The following is a 21,263-nucleotide window of genomic DNA, read 5'->3' as shown; positions in this document are numbered from 1 at the left end:
GTATGGAAGCGAAACGTAAAGTGGTGTTTCAAAAATATTAGAAATTATCTTTCAAGACGTTTTAAATGAAAAATATTACCTAAAAATTTTGAAATGCTAAACGAAAAATTAAATCGTAGTGGTAGATTGTACTAGGATCATTTATTAATACAGTTTAAGTTACTAAATATATCTTTCGGGTTATTATTACAACGAATATAAAAATTTAATGAAATTTATACAATTGTTTCGCATCTGCGAAAATGTAATTAATAAGACGGGAACAGATGAAACTTGGAATCCGATTTTTACATTCCTTACTTCTCAAATCTAATTTCATCTGTCACATATTGTTCAAATATTCTACAGTTCTCACATACTTAGAACTCTTAGACTTCCAAATGCGCTCTTAAATTCCTCTTATCTTGTGGAATGTACAAAATGATTCACGACTACCCCATTTCTGGAAATAATCCCGTAATTGGTCACGATGGTCCGAACACACACACAGAGTATAAAACTTGGAAAGGATGGCCATACTTTTAATGGCACGAGGATTTCTGCTCTGGTTGTAATTACAGGACACTGGCAGCAAATGTCTTAGGCATTTTAGTCTAAAATTCCCCAGGCTCTCTAAACTGCCTCTGGAGCTCTTACCTTTGATAGAGTAGCGTAAAAAGTCGGGTTTGAATTTAAGGGCAAACTCATTTAGAATAGACGCAATGAGTCTAATAGGTACATTAACTTCAAGGTTTGCTTTAGTGACGCAGCTGCTTTGAAGGAAAATATCCAAGTATTTTTGTGAATCGAATTCCAAAAGTGATTTCATTTCCAGTTAAACCTAACTATGGTTTCTATAACATTGAGTAAATCAAAATTGTTTTCCTCTATATATATTAAAAATCTGATGTGTACACCACATGACTTCCTTGTACGGGATATTAAATTATACGCATTTTTCTTGCATTTCATTTAAACATATTGGATTGAATTTACTTCGCCGACAGCGCATAAACCACAATAGAATAAATTCATTCTTTAAAATTCACTCTATAAGCTTACCATAGAGACACTCGGGCACTAGGTTCACTTAACAGTATTATATTTCATTCATATTATAACTCAGAATGCACAAAATTTACAACATTTAAAGAATAGAATTATCTAATCGTTGCCACATGTTCTATTCAAATACGATAATAAAGCTAGAATGATGTATAAAAGAAAATAAGCAAAAAAAAAAAAAAAAAAAAAAAAAGAAAAAAGAAAGAAAGAAACAGTTTTTCACAGAAGATTCAGTATTTCTCATTCAATTAATTCAGTTCTCGCTTCGCGACAAGGCAAAATACATAAAAACTCAAAATATCTGTGTTAAAATTTACGAAGTAAATCTTAAACACTTATTTCCTCGAAAAAATTCCAGAAAGGATTAAGCATGGTTTAATTCAAAATAGTAAACGAAGTAATTAAGACACAATAACACGCCGAATAAATACTGATTCAGAAGTCAAACAACAAAAATCAGCGTTAATTCACAAAATTTTCACAGGACTAGTTTCGATGGTTTTACCGAACCACCATCCTCAGCTGCAAAACCGCAAATGAACAAGATAGGAAATAATGTTTAGATAAGATAAGAAAGCCTGGACAAGAATAAGCAAGTGGCGCCATCTGTTGGCGAAACCAGAACTAAAACATAATTTCTCTAAAAGCCGAAGGCAAATTTGGATTGGAATTAGGATCGTTAACTAGAACAGAAAGATTTTTATGAATGTGAAATGCCTCTAGAAAATCCAGTTCTCCAATGGAAGATGTTTTTTGAATAATTTTGGCAGCAGAAAAATTGAAAGTGTGATTTTCGGACCAACAATGTTGAGCAACAGAAGACTTCTGTGTTTCCTTTTTTCTAACATATGCCTCATGTTCTTTGACGCGAAATTTTAAGGCTCTCTTAGTTTGGCCAATGTAAATTAAACCGCATTGGCAAGGAATCCTATAAATACCCCAGGAATTCATATCCGGAATGGGGTCCTTGAGTATAGAAGTTGGAATTTTATTGATGGGAGAGTAAACAACCCGAAAGTTAAATTTCTGCAAAATATGGGCAATTTTATAGCTAATTGATGGAAAGAAGGGAATGACAACAGAATTTTTATAATCTCCTAAAATAAGAGTGTGGCTTTTAGTGTGTTGAGATGAGAATTTTTTAACTGCTTGATTAATAATGTTGGGTGAAAAGCCCCTGTCAATAGCTATTGCTTTTAAATAATTTAGTTCTTCATCAAGGGCTAGTTTGGAGGAGCAAACTTGAAGAGCACGGAAAACATAGGAATAAAATGAAGCTAACTTTTGTTTAGTCGGATGACATGATTTAATGTGTGGTGGAAGGCAAACCGATGAAGGTTTACGGTAAACTGTAGTACTGAAGTTGGATGTGTTACGTGTGACCAGAATGTCGAGAAACGGAAGAGAATTGCAAGTCTCAAGTTCAAAAGTGAACTGAATAGCAGGATCAATAGAATTCATTGTTGAAAGAACTCTATTTAAATCATCTTTATTACCTTCAAACAGGGTAAAAGTATCGTCTACGTAGCGGAACCATGCCGGGAAGTTTAAAGTTTCAAACAATTTTGATTCATAATGATGCATGTAGATATCAGCCAGGATGGAACTGAGGGGGCTTCCCATGGCTAATCCCTCAGTTTGCTTGTAATATTTATTTTGGAAAACAAAATGTGTTTGTTTCAAACAGAGTTGAGTGAGAGAAATTAGCTCATTAATTTCGATGCAAGAGAAATGAAATTCGCGAAGTCTGGTTTCTAGACATCTTAATGCACCCTCCACTGGGACATTGGTGAATAATGATTTTACATCAAAAGAAACCATGAGTAAATTACGAGGAGAAAAGTTTTTAACCTTTTTTACAAACTCTATTGAATTTTTTATGGTGTAAATGTTATTGTCTAATAGAGTGGAAAATCTAGAAACTAAATATTTAGCTAATGGATACGAGGCAGTACCTAAATTTGATACAATAGGGCGGAAAGGAATACCACTTTTATGAATTTTGGGAAGAGCATATAATCTGGCACAATTCGCAACAGATGGGATAAGCGAATGTTTTAAGTTGCTTGAAATGATTTGCGAAGATTTGATCGCAGTTTTTATTTTGGATAAGTCCGAAGGTGAAGGATCTTTAGGGATCGGATTATATGGTCCTTCGTTTAAGAGTTTAGTGACACCATCGATGTAAGTGTTCTTATCCATGACTACTATCTGGCCACCTTTGTCGGCCTTTGAAATGACAATATCCGGGTTAGAATGAATCTCGCGCATTGTAGCTCTTTCTCTCGCAGTTAGATTTGGTTTCAAAGGTTTATTATTGAATTTCACATTATGAGCGATAAGATGCCTAATCATTTCTTTCTGTGAATCTGAAACTTTACTGAACTTGAAAGCTTTTTCGATAGGAGAGAAAATCTTTGGAATCGAGGGTTTACAGGTTTGTGAGAAGTTAAAGTTTCAGATTCACAGAAAGAAATGATTAGGCATCTTATCGCTCAGAATGTGAAATTCAATAATAAACCTTTGAAACCAAATCTAACTGCGAGAGAAAGAGCTACAATGCGCGAGATTCATTCTAACCCGGATATTGTCATTTCAAAGGCCGACAAAGGTGGCCAGATAGTCGTCATGGATAAGAACACTTACATCGATGGTGTCACTAAACTCTTAAACGAAGGACCATATAATCCGATCCCTAAAGATCCTTCACCTTCGGACTTATCCAAAATAAAAACTGCGATCAAATCTTCGCAAATCATTTCAAGCAACTTAAAACATTCGCTTATCCCATCTGTTGCGAATTGTGCCAGATTATATGCTCTTCCCAAAATTCATAAAAGTGGTATTCCTTTCCGCCCTATTGTATCAAATTTAGGTACTGCCTCGTATCCATTAGCTAAATATTTAGTTTCTAGATTTTCCACTCTATTAGACAATAACATTTACACCATAAAAAATTCAATAGAGTTTGTAAAAAAGGTTAAAAACTTTTCTCCTCGTAATTTACTCATGGTTTCTTTTGATGTAAAATCATTATTCACCAATGTCCCAGTGGAGGGTGCATTAAGATGTCTAGAAACCAGACTTCGCGAATTTCATTTCTCTTGCATCGAAATTAATGAGCTAATTTCTCTCACTCAACTCTGTTTGAAACAAACACATTTTGTTTTCCAAAATAAATATTACAAGCAAACTGAGGGATTAGCCATGGGAAGCCCCCTCAGTCCCATCCTGGCTGATATCTACATGCATTATTATGAATCAAAATTGTTTGAAACTTTAAACTTCCCGGCATGATTCCGCTACGTAGACGATACTTTTACCCTGTTTGAAGGTAATAAAGATGATTTAAATAGAGTTCTTTCAACAATGAATTCTATTGATCCTGCTATTCAGTTCACTTTTGAACTTGAGACTCGCAATTCTCTTCCGTTTCTCGACATTCTGGTCACACGTAACACATCCAACTTCAGTACTACAGTTTACCGTAAACCTTCATCGGTTTGCCTTTTACCACACATTAAATCATGTCATCCGACTAAACAAAAGTTAGCTTCATTTTATTCCTATGTTTTCCGTGCTCTTCAAGTTTGCTCCTCCAAACTAGCCCTTGATGAAGAACTAAATTATTTAAAAGCAATAGCTATTGACAGGGGCTTTTCACCCAACATTATTAATCAAGCAGTTAAAAAATTCTCATCTCAACACACTAAAAGCCACACTCTTATTTTAGGAGATTATAAAAATTCTGTTGTCATTCCCTTCTTTCCATCAATTAGCTATAAAATTGCCCATATTTTGCAGAAATTTAACTTTCGGGTTGTTTACTCTCCCATCAATAAAATTCCAACTTCTATTCTCAAGGACCCCATTCCGGATATGAATTCCTGGGGTATTTATAGGATTCCTTGCCAGTGCGGTTTAATTTACATTGGCCAAACTAAGAGAGCCTTAAAATTTCGCGTCAAAGAACATGAGGCATATGTTAGAAAAAAGGAAACACAGAAGTCTTCTGTTGCTCAACATTGTTGGTCCGAAAATCACACTTTCAATTTTTCTGCTGCCAAAATTATTCAAAAAACATCTTCCATTGGAGAACTGGATTTTCTAGAGGCATTTCACATTCATAAAAATCTTTCTGTTCTAGTTAACGATCCTAATTCCAATGCAAATTTGCCTTCGGCTTTTGGAGAAATTATGTTTTAGTTCTGGTTTCGCCAACAGATGGCGCCACTTGCTTATTCTTGTCCAGGCTTTCTTATCTTATCTAAACATTATTTCCTATCTTGTTCATTTGCGGTTTTGCAGCTGAAGATGGTGGTTCGGTAAAACCATCGAAACTAGTCCTGTGAAAATTTTGTGAATTAACGCTGATTTTTGTTGTTTGACTTCTGAATTATTAAACGAAGTAGTTTTCTTTATTGTTGCGAAGCTACGTTTCTCTAGATTGGCAACAAATCCACTATCCTGCTGTTTGAAATGTGAACAAGCAATGGCCGCCATCAAAAAAAATATTAGGCTTAGCGGAACTTAAACAACTTTAAAATTGTTGATAATTCTAAAAATATCGCATACAGATTTACTAAATGCAATAAAACCTTAACCGGAAGATACGAACAACATAATTCAATCATTTTTAAAGCAAAAAATGTGCAATTTAGAAACATATAAGAGTAAAGAAACAGATCACTTAGCCGGGTAACAGAGTGGATATATATAAAAATTTATTTATATACGTTTGGTGCGGCCGATTGTAACCAAAATACGAGGTGCACATCCACATGTTATAGCAGTTCTATATACAAAATTTGAACATTCTGAGGCTACTCGTTTTTGAGTTATGCGAGATACGTACGTACGTTCGTACAGGTTCTACGAAAACTTCTCTTCAGAATTCATTTTAAAGCAGTTTTATAATTTTTTGGAAGAAAAGAGTCATTAATTCTGTCCTTACGTACAGATAACACGGAAAAATATCGTTAAATTACTTTCGTTAGCGGTCAAAGTGGATATTTTCGTTGAAATATGCTGCCTGAAACTTTTCGCGATTACAAGACTTCATTTTTATTTCGTACAAGGAAGTAAAAAAAGTCTGTACTTCCATATGCGTTAGGACATGCCAATCCATTAGCAGTATTAGTCCATTAGATATCCATTAGATATTTCAGTTTTCAATGAGTTGTGGCAGACACTAATATAACTGCATCCTATCAGTATTTTGCTCGTGTTTAAAGAAAATATACAAGAAAAAAGTGTCAAAATTATTTTAATTCAAAGACTAATTTTGATCACAATGCTAGTTAAAGAGAGCTCATAAAAGGCATAAAATAATTATTTAGCTGTGTTATTGAATTATTTTTCCCAAGTAGCCTCAGGTAAGTTTAATTTAAATATATCTAAATAGTAAAATTAGTTTAATCTCTGAATTTTAATAATGCCAATAAAATGCCTTCTATATTTCAGTAAGAATACCGTTTAATTTGTTATCTGAAAAACGTATTGACTTAGATTATTTGATAACTGATTCAGCCTCGTGAGAATTCGACTTATTCGAATATTGTTTTTAGGATTTTGTATTGCACTGCAAGGTGTAACTGAGTATATTGAAACAGACCCATCGTAATCTAAAATGATAAATAGTTTGTATCCATGCTGTTTTCTGTATTTTTCTTATATACTGTTTATTTCATATATTTTAAATGAATTAATTTCTTTCATTAAAGCAATTTAACTGCAGCTGGAAACTGTGCACGAACATTAAGAGATTTACATTAAAATTATCCCGTGACATTCCAGTATGTTTTTATTTTCTTATAAATTTATAAATAGTGAATATAATCGGTAGTAGTTATAGTGGATAAAAAAAAGATTCAAAACTACCAAAGGCAATAGAAAATTCGTTTGTACTTGACAGCAAGTAACATTCATATCTATTTTAATCTATTAGTAATTTATAAAAATGAATAAAATTCAAAAAATATAAATCGCAAAAGGTAGATCATGTGCAATTGATTTAACTTACAGGAAGTGTAAGTTCTACTTATTGGAAGTGATTTGGTATTGTTCTACCTATTGGAAATGATCTGGAAAGTTAATACATTCGGAAGTTTAGAAATGTCAAACAGATTATGTATATCAAGCATATTGGATACGGTAGTACCGAAGAACTAGGATCCCGAACAAGGCATGGATGCGTTTAAGTGAATACTGTCCGTGCGGCATGGGACACTCTAAATATGAGGCGAGCCGAACGTCTCCTCGAGAGGTGGCTGGTAGGAGAAGATTGGTATCAGACGCTCTGGCCCGTCTTCCTGGGGTGCTCTGCATCAAAATTGGGGGGGGCGGAAGTGGGCGAAGTTGTACTGTTACCTGCATGGTGCTGAAAATCTCTTGCCAATGGCAAAGAGGCAAGGCGCAACCTTGCCTCCTTGCCACGATGAATCTCATGGGTTTGTTGTAATATTTCTGCCAGAAAAGTGTGATAAATCACAAGAACAGCTTATTTTAAAGAAAAATAATGATTTAGCAACTGTCTGAGTAGCGATGAATCACTAGACGATGAATGATTCCTATGGAAAGTCCTCCACAAAGACATCTTTTTTGTAAAACAGATAGCCGTCGAGTGCTTGAATTAAATGGAGATTTGAAATAAGAGATTTTACTGAGTGTTCAAGAATTTAGGCATGAAAGAAACTGAGCGGTTGTGCTTTTCATGTTAACATTTTCTTTTTAAACTGACCATAAAATTAATTACGTTGCACTTTTAGGAGCTCAGTAGTTGGTTTTGAACTAAGATGGATGTTGTCAGTACTGAAGTATATTATAATTCATTACTGAGAAAATTCATATGTACTGCAGTTTATATTTGGAAAAGTGGATTATTAGCCATGCTTCAGATGTCCTTGTATTCATTTTAATCTACTCTCAACTATACGAATTTTTCAATTCAGTTGTTGTGAAAATATTTTTTTTTTTTTTTTGTATTATGGAAAAACAAATTGTGGAAATTTAATAAGAAAGCTATTATTCAAAGGAAAATCTCCATAAAAGAATTATGAAGTTAATTAAAATGTATATTGTGAAAAATAATATGTTTTAAAATGTGTAATTGCAGCTGCTATCGATGATCGAATTCACGATCGTCTTCAGTTAACTAATGCATTGTATATCCTTTTACAGCTGCAGGTACATGTTTCATGATACTTAAAATATGTCATGAAAAATACAATGTTCTAAAATATGTAAATGCAGCTTTTATCGATGATCATTTCGATCACCCAATTTAAAATAGTATAGAGTTGTCAACAGGAAACTAATAAAAGTATAGCAAAAGGCCATTATTATCGGATATCTAATTTATGCAAAATTAATAATTTCCCTCAGCAAGGTTTCGGAAAATGCGTTCTCTAAAATTACTGTTATTTTCTTCTCCGGATTATAGTTTTTTTCTCGGATTCTTCGAGTTACCTACGAGAAAGGACTAATGCAACATTATATATATTTTTAAGGCAAAACGTACTTTACTGATTGTGATAAAATTGTGATATTATAATTGAATCTCGGTTAGTTTCAAAACCGAACTTTTAGCGAGCATTTCCCATAAACCCAGTTAAAATGTTAAGAACCTAGTAACTAGTAAACCTAGTTAAAATGTAAGAAGACAAGCAGAATTCGTTTGAGTCATTTTGAATATGTTAAAATCTAATCTTTCATTAAAATAAATATCATGTTTATTATAAAATTCTAGAAAACGTGAATATAAAATTATTGAATCAATAGTAAGAAGAAAACGCTGAACTCCGATCTCTGCAAAGAAAACTGAATATTTTTAATTATATAGACGTAATTTGTTCTATGCATATGTTCCGAGAAACATGTTAAGTAAACTCAATCTTGTTTCTTTGTGACATATTTCCAAAAAGAGCCAAAAGCAGATATATTGTAATAAAATTTAATAATATTTTTCAATAATAAAATATTCTATACCAAAAATTCTATTGCTAAATACCACGAAAACAAATGTTAAACATCAGCAACTCTTAACAAGTAGACTTTAGCTTAAATTCAAAATGTATAAGCTCGGAATACCTTAAAAAATAAATTTAGCAGACAACTCTCAATAAAATAAAACGTACTTTTAATAAAACGCAAGGTAAGATTTATCCTCAGCTGGCATTATAAAGAACCGTAAGAAACTATGTTTTAAATCTTATTAAAATACAAGACGGGACACATAAAGCGATAGAGATAGTGATCGAAATAAGGTACTTGTAATTCCTGGGAGATGTCTGCAAGGAAATAGAATTTCACACGCTAAGCACTATATAGAATGTATACAAGTCTGAGGGAAAATGTTAGAAAGTTCCTGAAAAACATGGACAAAATTCAAAGAAGTTGAGAATAGTTTTTGCCATATTCTTTCTTTCTCGAAGCTTCTGATAGTGGTTATTTTACAATTTTCCTATAACTAAATTCGGAATCTACGTAATTGTTTTATCATAAAGTGATGGGGAAGGTTCATCAGTTTTTCAAAAGATTTCCCTGAATTTCATCTAAATAAATGCTGTTACTTCTTAGAAATTCTTCAATTCTTCATCTAAGGCAGGGTTTCTTAAACTGTGGATCGCCACAAATTTTAGGAATTTTGATATTTCTTTAACTTATGATAATAATTTTACAATTACCGAATATTTTTACACAATGTATCTGAAAATAGATAAAGATAAGACAATACAGACAAAGAAAAACAGGAAAACAGTTCGACGCATTCTTTTTATAATATAAACATTCATTTTCAATGCTTTGCACGTGACGCTGTCATTTCGTCTCTTGTTGAAAATTTGCACATTGTTCTCTGTCTGAAAATTAGAAATTAAAGTTAATGACTTAAAGTTGCAATACTATGTTACAGTACAAGTGAAAAAATTGACAGTTTCACTCACGCGTATGTCAGATTTGCACAATGCTTATGAGGTCCCACAAATTTGTTGTAAATATAATAGTGTCCTGGGAGTCACGAAAAGGTCTCAGTGATAAAAAGGGATCGCAACTGAAAAAAGGTTTAAGAAACTCTGATCTAAGATATTCACGCAATCCAGAATATGTTGCATATAGTAACGTAATTTTCTTAATTTAGGTTAAATTCTGTTACATTTTCCCCTGATCCCTAGTAAGAGCTGTTTGAATATAAGTGCTTAGAACAGCCATAAAACTAACTCTGATAATGCAGAATACTCTTAGAAAGCGTCTTGAGGAACTCATCAAATCTTCATGCAGATTGCTTTTGTTACACATATTTCATTAAAATATTGGAAATAAACTGTAGAAAATTATTTATTGCAAGATGCCGAAAAGATCATTAAATAGAATTTTTGACAGCAGTGATTTGTGAAGCTTGAGTTGAAATTATAATCTTTAGATAAATGTTACCTGCACAAAATAAGCCGCAAGTGTGAATCTTCGTAAGCGAATAACGCATGAAATCAATAATGTACAAACCAGTAATAATGGTTCGACAGAAATATTTACAAAATGCAGGGTGTTCATAATTTGCTAACAGAATAAAGATATGTTTCAAATAATACAGAATAAGATAAAGGGAAAAAAGACTGACTGAACTTTATTCAGCACTTCAAAAGAGTTTTATTATTAATGCACTTGGACATGAGCACTGTTTGTTCCTCGGAGAATATCTGGTCTGTTCTCAATTTTCGTTCCGATGTTATTAAGCATTTGGTAGGTCACGGTATAAGGTATTTCTCCCGCCTTCTTAGCGTGCCTTCGTGGTGTAGTGGTTCTGCACGCTGGGCCGGTATTCCATAGGTCCGTGGTTCGATTGCAGGCGAAGGCGTTTGCTACTTTTCATCTTTCCTGCTTGCAAGAAAAATCCTAATGTCTCTAGAGTGGAGCCCGAAATAAAAGGGTGTTTGATGAGGATTCTCCTCATCCAGGATTTGACGAATGGGTCCCCTAAAAACCCCAGTCGCTCTTTAAAAGGGGGAGTATATAAGGTATTTCTCCCGCCTTCCTAGCGTGCCTTCGTCACGTAGTGGTTCTGCACGCTGGTCCGTTAACTTTAATTCCAGATGTCCGAGGTTCGATTCCCGGCGAAGGCGTTTGCTATTTTTCATCTTTCCTGCTTCCAAGAAAAATCCTAATGTCTCTACAACGGTACTTGTTGCTATAATCATTCGATTTTTTAATTCATCAATGTTGCAAATCTCTGCAGCACGAATTCGATTCTTTAGGCATCCCTAGAAAACAAAGTACAGTGGTGTGACTTCCGGTAAACGGGATGGCCAATTGTTCCACCTCTACCAATCCAACGATTTCACCGAGGAAATCACCCACATAAGTAGCCAAATGACGGGTCCCATCCTCTGGGAAGAAAGTTTCGATGCATTTCCTCTAAATTCGGTACTACAAATAATCTCAGTATATGAAAATAAACGCCGGAATTATTTGATGAGACGGAGAAAAAGAAGCGTTCAATCACTTTGCTATGAATTATTGCATACCAAACTTTAATATTTGGACTACCTCGCTCAGTTTCCCTTACACAACGTGGGTGATCTGATTCCCAAATCCTGTATTTAAGTGAATTAACCTAAGAGATAAATTGTCACTTCGTCACTAAACACGATTTTCCAAAAACTTTCATCCTCATAATTAATACGGACAAGAATGCCTACAGAAAATTCGTTACAAACGATATGATCATTAGGTTTGATTTCTTGATACATCTGCAACTTATACGGAGTCAGTTTCAACCATTCAAGATCAATTTTATGAACAAACGACCTGAGAATTTCTCTTTGCAAGCTGACACAGCGAAATGATTTATTGGGACTGGGCATAAACACATCTCTAATGGCGGAAACATTTCCATAAACTCTTCGTCTACCTGCATCTCTTTATAAAGAACATGTCCGGTCTTTCCAAACTATTTTAACCATATTTCAATTGATTGTTCTGTTGGTGGAGGTATATTATATTCGTGTTGGAATAGCTTCTGAACTTTTCTCGAAGATTTTGTTTCCCATACCAGACAACGCACATTTCTTTTTCACTGCGTGAAGCCATTTTATCTGTATACAATCAAGTTCTCTATTGCCATTCCCATAAATTAGAAAAAAAAATGAAATTCCTGGAACTAAAGATAATATCGATACAAGCTATTTCCGGATTTCAGTTTTATTTTGTTATTCGGTACATATATCACGGGAACAGCCTGTATTGTAGTATTTGTCTGCTTACTCAACAGGTGGGCTAAAGATTGACTCCAGAAAAAAGCCTTTCCCATGGGCACGTCATCCATACACTACAAGAGCCTCTAACATGTTTATAACAACCCTAGAAAGCCCGGCGGTCATACCAAATGATCGCTGCTTTAGATATTATAAATTGTAATTAAAATGATTTGTGCAAGGCCTCGCCGCCTGCTCTGGCTAATTCAAACTGAATTGCCCAGGGCAGGCGGCGAGGACGCTTCTTTGCTTACTGCCCCACGGGGTTTCTCCCTTCTACTTGCTTAATTCCTTAAAGTAGAGTGCAATGAAGGAAACCACTGGCGGTACATTTCTTAAGAGCCACCACTAGCTCAATAAATAAACGTGATTTAAATAATAAAATGTTAATTCACATGTCGAAGATCTTTTTGTACACAACATTTCTTGTGTAAATCTTTCCATCATTTTTAAACTCGCCTTGCAGAGGACCATCCATTATTTTTAATTTTACGTCCGTTCTTTCACGAACTCTCTTGAACAGGCAACATAAAGTTGACCGTGTCCAAATGCAGGTAAAGAAATGCCAACACGCTTAACCGTTTGGCCTTGAGAATTATTGATGGTCATAGCAAAGGCAAGTTTTACAGAAAATTGTCTAGGTTTCAACTGAAAGACAACCCTATGCCGTGGCAACTTCATCCCACTGGTTAGTACGCAAGCAACCGATAGACTATCGGCGACAAACATACACTTAAGCCGCATATATATGGGGTGAAGTAACATTATCTTCTCCGAAACGGCTGGCTTCCGGGCTTAGCGAAGCACACCGTTGGATTCCGCAGGTCCGCGGCACGCCATTTTGACCATTCGAGTCTTCGTGGGACTTTAATTAGCCGATATATTAATAAAAAACTAATTTCCCCCTACGTTTTCCCTACATTTTCTACTTTCTTTCTTGGGTTTCCGCTATTACAGGGATTTGGCTAAGTGGCAAAGTCTTTTTTCTCGAATATCTACGGAACGGCGCCGAGTTGAAATTGAGACGCGTATCCTCGGATTCCAAAAATTTCTCCTAATCCATAGATACAGTTCTCTTCTTCGTACGACTTTAATCGGCCGAGATGTTAATTAAAAACTGCTTAAACGTTAATGTCTTCGCACATTTTCCGAGTGGCAACAATACACTGTCGGCGCCACACACTTTAGCGGCTTATAAAGAAGATTTAATGGAATTCATGTTTCGGGTATGAGATTATAATTTGATTTCGGATTTGACTAAGTCTAATTGGTTGCAAGCTTTGCAATGCTTTTGTTTTAAGACCGAATGTTACCTAGCCGAATGCAATGCCAGAAGTTTTCTCTTATCCCCACATGGTTAATTTCTCTTTAATTTTGGATATTTCATTCAAAACAATAACCGCATTTTGAATTATTTCCTTCCAAGCAACGTTTACTCTTATTTGCACTGTTAACACTACTCACCTACTTATTTTTTCTTTTGTATAATATTTCAGAATCTATTAATTTATAGTTTAAAGATCGTTTCCTGAAATTCTTTAAGAAAACACGTAGTAGTATAAAGCCATTATTTTGTGATAGGATTTTCTTGAAACTTTATTCTTTGTTATATATGTACATGTTTTATACTATTTCATATAGTGCATGCTATTGTTCAAATGAAGTAATCATACATTATTTCTGCACACAAACTGAAACGGCTTAGAAATCCATAGCGCTATGAATAAAACAAAGATTTAAAGATACAGCATCTAAAATAACATTTATAACATCTCCGATGACAGTAAAACCTTTTTGTTGCAATACTTCGCAAGAAGATAAACTTTACTTGATTTCGTTTTATTTAATCCACGATAAATTTTACTTTATTTCGTTTTCTTTAACCCCAAGAGAATTTTAAATAAAAATTTAGAACAATGTTTAATAATAAATGTCTTGATGCTATTCTGAGATTTCTAAATGCTGTTTTGAAGTCAGTAAATTGATGTATTGTGTATTAAAATTACGAATAAATGACACTAAACGTGTGTCCATCAAAAAACGAAATTTCGAGATAAGCAATGTAACAATGATATTAACATCATTGGGAACAAAGTAATAGAAATATATAATATAGAAACACTGGTTAACAACAAAAGCGCTTCATTCAGTATTGGAGTATTTTCTTACATTTTAAATGAAACAAGCAGTTATGTTTACTAAATAGACTGAAGTATATGAATTACAGCAAAGCGCACGAGGGCTATCTTCGTAAGACAGGTATGTTTCGTGAGGAATTTTCAGAGAAATTTGACTGGTATTCATGTTCCAAATGAGTAACTCCCATGTGGCTAGTCTAATTGCAGGCATCTGAACGGAGTGGTAACCAGTGTTAAACGAGTTGCTGGTCAGCAGCTGGTAGGCTACGCAGAATATGTTTCTCCAAAACCTTTGAGATTTAAAATTGCTTAATATTAGGTCCAATTTATTTAATTATGTCAAATCACACAAGGGCTATGCCCCTAAGGGGGAGTTCGCCCCTTTTTCTGATGGCACAGACTGTCCTTCACCATTGATCGACAGACTTGTATCGTCGATGTGAAAGTGGGCGTTATTTATCGATTACGAAGTTTTCAGATAAATAAAATTCATTGACTTTTTTCCTCAAGTGCTCTACCATACGTAATTATTATTTTAAATCATACATATACAATCCCTACATTCTAATAATTGTTTTATAATCATGCATTATTTCTGCTTAGACAACACTACATATAGTAATTTTCTTTATTTTTTAGACTCATTACATGTTTTTTATTAACAAGAAAGCTAAACTAAGCATATCTATACTTTTGATCGCTGTATCAGAAATATGAGCGAATTTCTGTTTATTAAACTTTTATAAAGGTCTCGTAATGAATTAATTCGAGTAATAGAAACGGTTGATTGTATCATAGATGTTTATTCGCATTGGGTCCAGTTTCGTATATAGAAACAAAAAAATTAAATATCAAGTTAGGCCCTTATTCTTTCTATGGGATTTTCTATATACAACCTTACCATAATTCCGCTTAAAACGTAAAGGAAGAATCGAGATTTCGTAACCGATTACAAAGTTCAAAGTACATCAGCTATTCCTCGTCGATGGTGAAAAGACAGTCTGTGCCATCCGAAAAAGCGGCGAACTTAGAGAAGGGATGCCTTCATGGAGAACTTTCTAAGAGAAAGTGGCTCGTATGCATGTTACGCATGGCCAAAAACACGAAAACGACCATGCAACCAGCCCTTCGCCGGGTTGGAACTCCGGGACAAACTACCATTGTTCAGTTTTCCCGCTCGGCCGTTTGTCGGCAGTGCTTAATATGAGGTTATAGAGACATTATGTATTATTTTGGAGCCAGGGAGAGGAAAAATTAGCAACGCCTTCGCCGGGAATCGAACCACGGACCTCTGGAATACCGACCCAGCGAGCTACCGTTACACCACGAAGGCACGCTGGAAAGCCGGAGAAATACCTTATATACTCCCCTTTAAAAAGGGTTTTAGGGGACCTGGGTGTGGAGAATCATCATCCACAACCCTTTTAGTTCGGGCGCCACTGTAGAGTCATTAGGTTAATTGGAAGCAGAAAAGATGAAAAATAGTAAACGCCTTCGCCGGGAACCGAACCCCGGACCTCTGGAATACCGACCCAGTGTGCTACCGTTACACCACGAAGACACGCTGGAAATCGGGAGAAATACCTTATAAGATAAGCTGTGTTTCAATTATCAGCTAGAATTTCCAATTTTAAACAATACGTTTAAGATAAATAATTGTACCTGATGTATTTTCTGTTCATCGATAATCTACACGTACTACTCTTTTTAGTTCATTGTTTATGCGGCTATTCTGTTGCTAACGGTAAGAATACAACATCTTGTCATGAATGCTTACTCTTATGAAGCAACATACTTTCCAGACAGCCACAATTTGTGGAGATTTTAGTATCCGAGTTACAAAAATATTCAACTTAAAACAGAGATTTCACAACAACGAACAGTGAAAGATTTTGCACTCTTAGGGAATAAAACAGACGTCTGGTAGCAAAAGGAAACTTTTCATGTGTAGCAAACATACAAGCAACTCGCTTGATGTTTTATTCATCTGCTCCTCAGAAGAGAGTAACGTACGTACTATTTTCACGCTAAAAGAGTCACGAAACCCTTTGAGATCACAGGAATTTTTGAAAGGCTTTGTTTCTGACATTCAGAAGATGTTGGCAGACACCGAACACTCTTTAGCAATTGAATGTGTCAAGAATATACGAATGAGTAGAAGTTGCCAACAGATAATTACTTCAAAACCGAAAATATATGCATTTGTTCCATTAGACAAACCAAATTAGAATATTATTAGCATAAGCTGGAAGGAGTATTATACGTAACTGAAATTTAATCAGTTCTATTTTAGGTAATATATTGTCACCAAATAGCCTAAACACTTCTAAAGCTCCTCACTGGTTTAATTTTGGTTTACTTCATTATGGCAGAGCTCGAGAGCTATTTAGGAGGAGAGGGATGCTTACGTGAAGGACATTCTAAGAAAAACTGGCTCGTATATATGTTACACATGAGGAAAACAACGAACGCATGTAGACAGACTGTTCAACGGATTGGAACCTCTGTCCGAACTGCCGGTGTTTAGTGACTTTTCTGCTCGGCCGCTAGTGTAGGACAGTTCCTCAGGAGCCATCGGCATGACTGCAAATCTGTATTTGTCTACAGGATTAACTCTAAAATACTTTTGCTTACAAGATTTAGCAAGAGTTACAGATTTCAGTTATAGAACTAAATAAGAAAATAAATTAGGAATGAAAAATAAACTACCGTTTAAATTAACCCATTTTGAGTGATTTTTTACGGTACAAAATTTTTAATACCCATAATGTACAACAACTATGTGCGTATCTACAAAACCCAGTTTATGCAAAGCATTCTTCGTGTATTTTTATGCATTCAGAATTTCGAGGAAGAGTAAGCACATGCAGTTACTTCTCAAGAAGTCTAGTTGCATATGGAGCGCTGACATTTTTCATCCTTTTTAGTAAGTTATATCATTTGCTATTGCTCATTCTTTGAATTTTGTAATAATTTTTTAAATAAGGATATAAGGAACTGTAATTATTAACGGTTCTGCCCACAAGCGCTAAAGTCGCTAAAGTTGCTTTGCCAAAATCAACCAACCTATTTAGCGGTTATCTTTTGTTAGGATGATGAAATAGCTCATTCAACGGCTGATCTTTAGAATATATGGTAACAGGTAGTTTGGCGACATTTTGGTAAGGCGATAAAGGTTACTAGCTAGGACTTTAGCAATAATCTGAGAAGTACACAGTTTGAATCACAGATTATTTTGTCTGAGAGCAATGAGATATTATGAAACATGTAATGTGACATTTTCCGAAAAATTCGGAAATTATTAGCTAATAAGCACTTAGAAACAATTTCGCTGCTAAGTGTAGAATCGCCCACTTATTTGTTTGGCGCTTTTTACAAGAGTAAGAAGAATTGGATTTTTGTCAATTTTCTTTGACTTTTTAAGTGAAAATAGGTCGATGTGTACATGGATAAAGTCAAGAGTGTGCGCAATGCCATTTTTGTGCAATTCTGGGATGTTTACTGAGTAAAAATAGGTCGACGCGTACATGGATTACATGCACGCGTATCTGCAATTCTTAAAAACGCGGCAAGCAGTTTGCGATTCTGCACTTTCTCCCCCCCCCCCCAAAAAAAAAAAAAAAAAAAAAAAGACATGTCTTTACTTCTTGAAAACAAAATGACGTCCAAAACAAAACTACCAAGTTGCTGTAACAGGGTTTTTCGCCAAATTTTCGCCAAAAAATCTCCAAGTTACCATAATGTAAAAATTCACCTATACAACTTATACTTTCTGTCATATACAGTAGAGGCGTTAAAAGTTATGTTAAGACAACTCTTCAGAAGAATGAGTATTAATAGAAGGAACCCTATTGACGGCTTTAATTTCTTTCTGGAAAACTAAGCAAACTCTCAGAAACTTTACTTAAAGCGCTGCAAGGAAATGCCCTAATGATGTTGCTATAAAATACTTAAGTAATCAAAATAAGCTTTATAGTCATTTATTCCATTTTTGATATTTTCATGAAGGAATTAAATGTTTTAAATACACTTAATCTATGGAAACTAAATATTATTTTACTGCTATTTGTAAGTTTACATAGGACCATTTTTACTTCCTTGTACGAAGTAAAAAGGAAGTATTGTAATCGCGAAAATTTTTAGGTACCATATTTCAACGAAAATATCCATTTTGACCGCTATCAAATGAAAATTTAACGATGTTTTTGCGTCATATCTGTACTTAAGGACAGAATAAAAGACTCTTTTCCTCCAAAAAAATTATAAAACTCCTTTAAAATGAATTCTGAAGAGAACTTTTCGTGGCGTCTGTACGAACGTATGTACCTACGTCCGTATCTCGCATAACTCAAAAACGGGTAGCCTCAGAACGTTGAAATTCTGTATATAGGACTGCTATAACATGTAGATGTGCACCTCGTATTTTGGTTGCAATCGGCCGCACCAAACGTATATAATTATATTTATATACATATCCACTCTGTTACCCGACTCAATGATTTCAGTTTCTTTAGTCCTATATGTTTGTAAATTGTAGCTTTTTTGCTTTAGAAATGATTGAATTATGTTGTTCTTATCTTCCGGTTAAGGTTTTTATGCCTTTAATAAATCTGCATGTAATAATTTTAGAATTATCGACAATTTTAAAGCCTAATATTTTTTTTTTGATGGCGGCCATAGCTTGTTTACATTTGAAACAGCAGGATAGTGGATTTTTTGCCAATCTAGAGAAACTTAGCTTCGTTACATCAAAGATAACGCCTTCATTTGTTATTGCGAATTAAATCTTGCTTAATCCTTTCTGGAATTTTTTCGAGGAAATAAGTGTTTAAGATTTACTTCGTAATTGTTAATACAGATATTTTGAGTTTTTAGGTATTTTTGCCTTGTCGCGAAGTGAGAACAGAATGAATTGCATGAGAAATACGCAATCGTCTGTGAAAAACTGTTTCTTTTTTTGTTTTGTTTGCTTAATTTATTTTATAAATCGTTCGAGCTTTATTGTAGTATTTGAATAAAACATATGGCAACAATTAGATAATCCTTTAAATGATATAAATTTTGTGCATTCTGAGTTATATAATATGAACGAAATGTATTACTGTTAAGTGAACCTAGCGTCGGAGTGTCGCTGTGGTAAACAAATAGAATGAATTTTATAGAATTATTCTACTGTGGTTTATGCGCTGCCGGCGAAGTAGATTTAATTCAATCCAATAAGTTTAAATAAAATGGAAAAAAAATGAATATAATTTAATATTCTGTACAAGGAAGTCATGCGGTGTACACATCAGATTTTTATAATTTTAGCATGAGAGTAAATACTAAATATAATGCGTATTTTTGTGAAAATTTAGATTTAATTTTCCATTAAATGAATTAATTATTCTGTGTTTTTTTTTTTTTTTTTTTTTTTTTTTTTTTTTTTTTTTTTTTTAGTGCTACACTCCGTTGAAATACGACGTTTATCCGTTCCCCGTTGGGTGCAAAATGGTACGGAGGATTATGTGGTCCTTGACTGCGATTACACTTACAATGAGAATGATTTCAGACTCGTTGTCAAGTGGTTCTTTGAAGACAATCTCGAGCCAGTTTATCAATGGATTCCAGAGCTGGACCGAAGACACATATCGGGGGTTCTCATCAATCGACTGGACCTCAATTTTGCAGTTAATACCGCCGATGCTTATTCAAGGTTTCGAGCCCTCAAAATACCAAAGCCATCCACTGAGCTCAGTGGCAAATATACTTGCCAGGTGTCTTCACTGGCTAGCCAAGATTCTAGAGAACAATTTATGACAGTATTCGGTAAGTTTTAGTTTGATAACATCCCATTTCTACCCACTTACATGTGTGTTGTTGGTTCTAAAGTTAGTAATTATGTTCAGAATTCATTAGTGGCTATGTGGTGAAACAACGTGTAAGGATTATGTTAATTTTATTAACAGTTAAATTTTAAGTTAAAATTCCTTTCCTGTCAAATTCTTAACTTCAACTTACTACTTCCGGCCAGAACGTAGTTTTGGAATCTTGCTGAATATTTAATGAGGAGGAGCGGTATTTAAATCACGAAGTTGCAGAGTCAGAGAGAATCAGAGTTTCTGATTTACGCGCGTCTGCCTTTTGGGCCACTCTCTCTCTCTCAAAGTTGTTATTACACTCGGCCGTGCTCAAGCCCTTGCTAAGCTTCGTAGTCAAATAAGTTAAGTAGCCAACTCGATTAGAATCTTCATAGCTTCGGCTATATTTCTTTAGTTAATCTTAGTTTTAGTTTAATTCTTAGTCCCTTAAGTTCAAGCCCGAGTAAGGTCTCCGTTTATACACTCGCAGGCGGAGTTTTGTTAAATCTTATTGGAATAATAAAGGGTTCGTTACCCTTCTATCTTCTTGTCATCCGAACTTGAGCGATTATTCGCTTATCAGTTCTTAAGATTCTTCACTTCCAGCATTAACTTAGAATTACAAAGTGAGGAACTGTACAAACTGTAAAAGAAAGAATTATCAAAGATCATTGTAAAAGTCCATTGACAACACAACAGAGGAGAGGGGGGGGGAAACTCCTTTTATTGGAATTATAAGTTTCCATCATGCCCACCTTCGCAGACACGATAACATATTGCAACAATGTTGACAGCAATGACGAACGTAACATGCAGGAGAAATCGGTATAACTTTATGCATATTCTAATGTAAAGTATTCTTGAAAATGCAATCGTAATTTTATAAAAATAAAGAAAAGATAAACACTTGTATCTCCTCATAGCAAGAATATTTTGCGCCTTTTCCATTCTAAGTGAAATTGTGTTCATACATCGGCAAAGATAAATTTGAGGAA

At 34.5% G+C, this 21,263-nt stretch overlaps 1 protein-coding gene across 2 annotated transcripts in view; it reads left to right on the top strand.

Moving 5' to 3' along the window:
• Positions 1 to 21,263, top strand: part of LOC118199204 (uncharacterized) — a 278,709-nt gene that overhangs the window by 76,251 nt on the left and 181,195 nt on the right. For both annotated transcript variants that reach the window (XM_085817787.1, XM_085817788.1), the window contains exon 2: positions 19,868 to 20,236. In XM_085817787.1, coding sequence (XP_085673913.1) covers positions 19,868 to 20,236 — 369 coding nt within the window. The remainder of the gene's footprint in view (positions 1 to 19,867; positions 20,237 to 21,263) is intronic.

The sequence above is a fragment of the Stegodyphus dumicola genome, chromosome 5 (genome assembly GCF_044657685.1).
Source record: "Stegodyphus dumicola isolate Sdum_Otavi_A_Nest chromosome 5, ASM4465768v1".
Taxonomy (NCBI): domain Eukaryota; kingdom Metazoa; phylum Arthropoda; class Arachnida; order Araneae; family Eresidae; genus Stegodyphus; species Stegodyphus dumicola.
The sequence above is the reverse complement of the archived record's forward strand: the minus strand, read 5'-3'. Positions and strand labels throughout refer to the sequence as shown.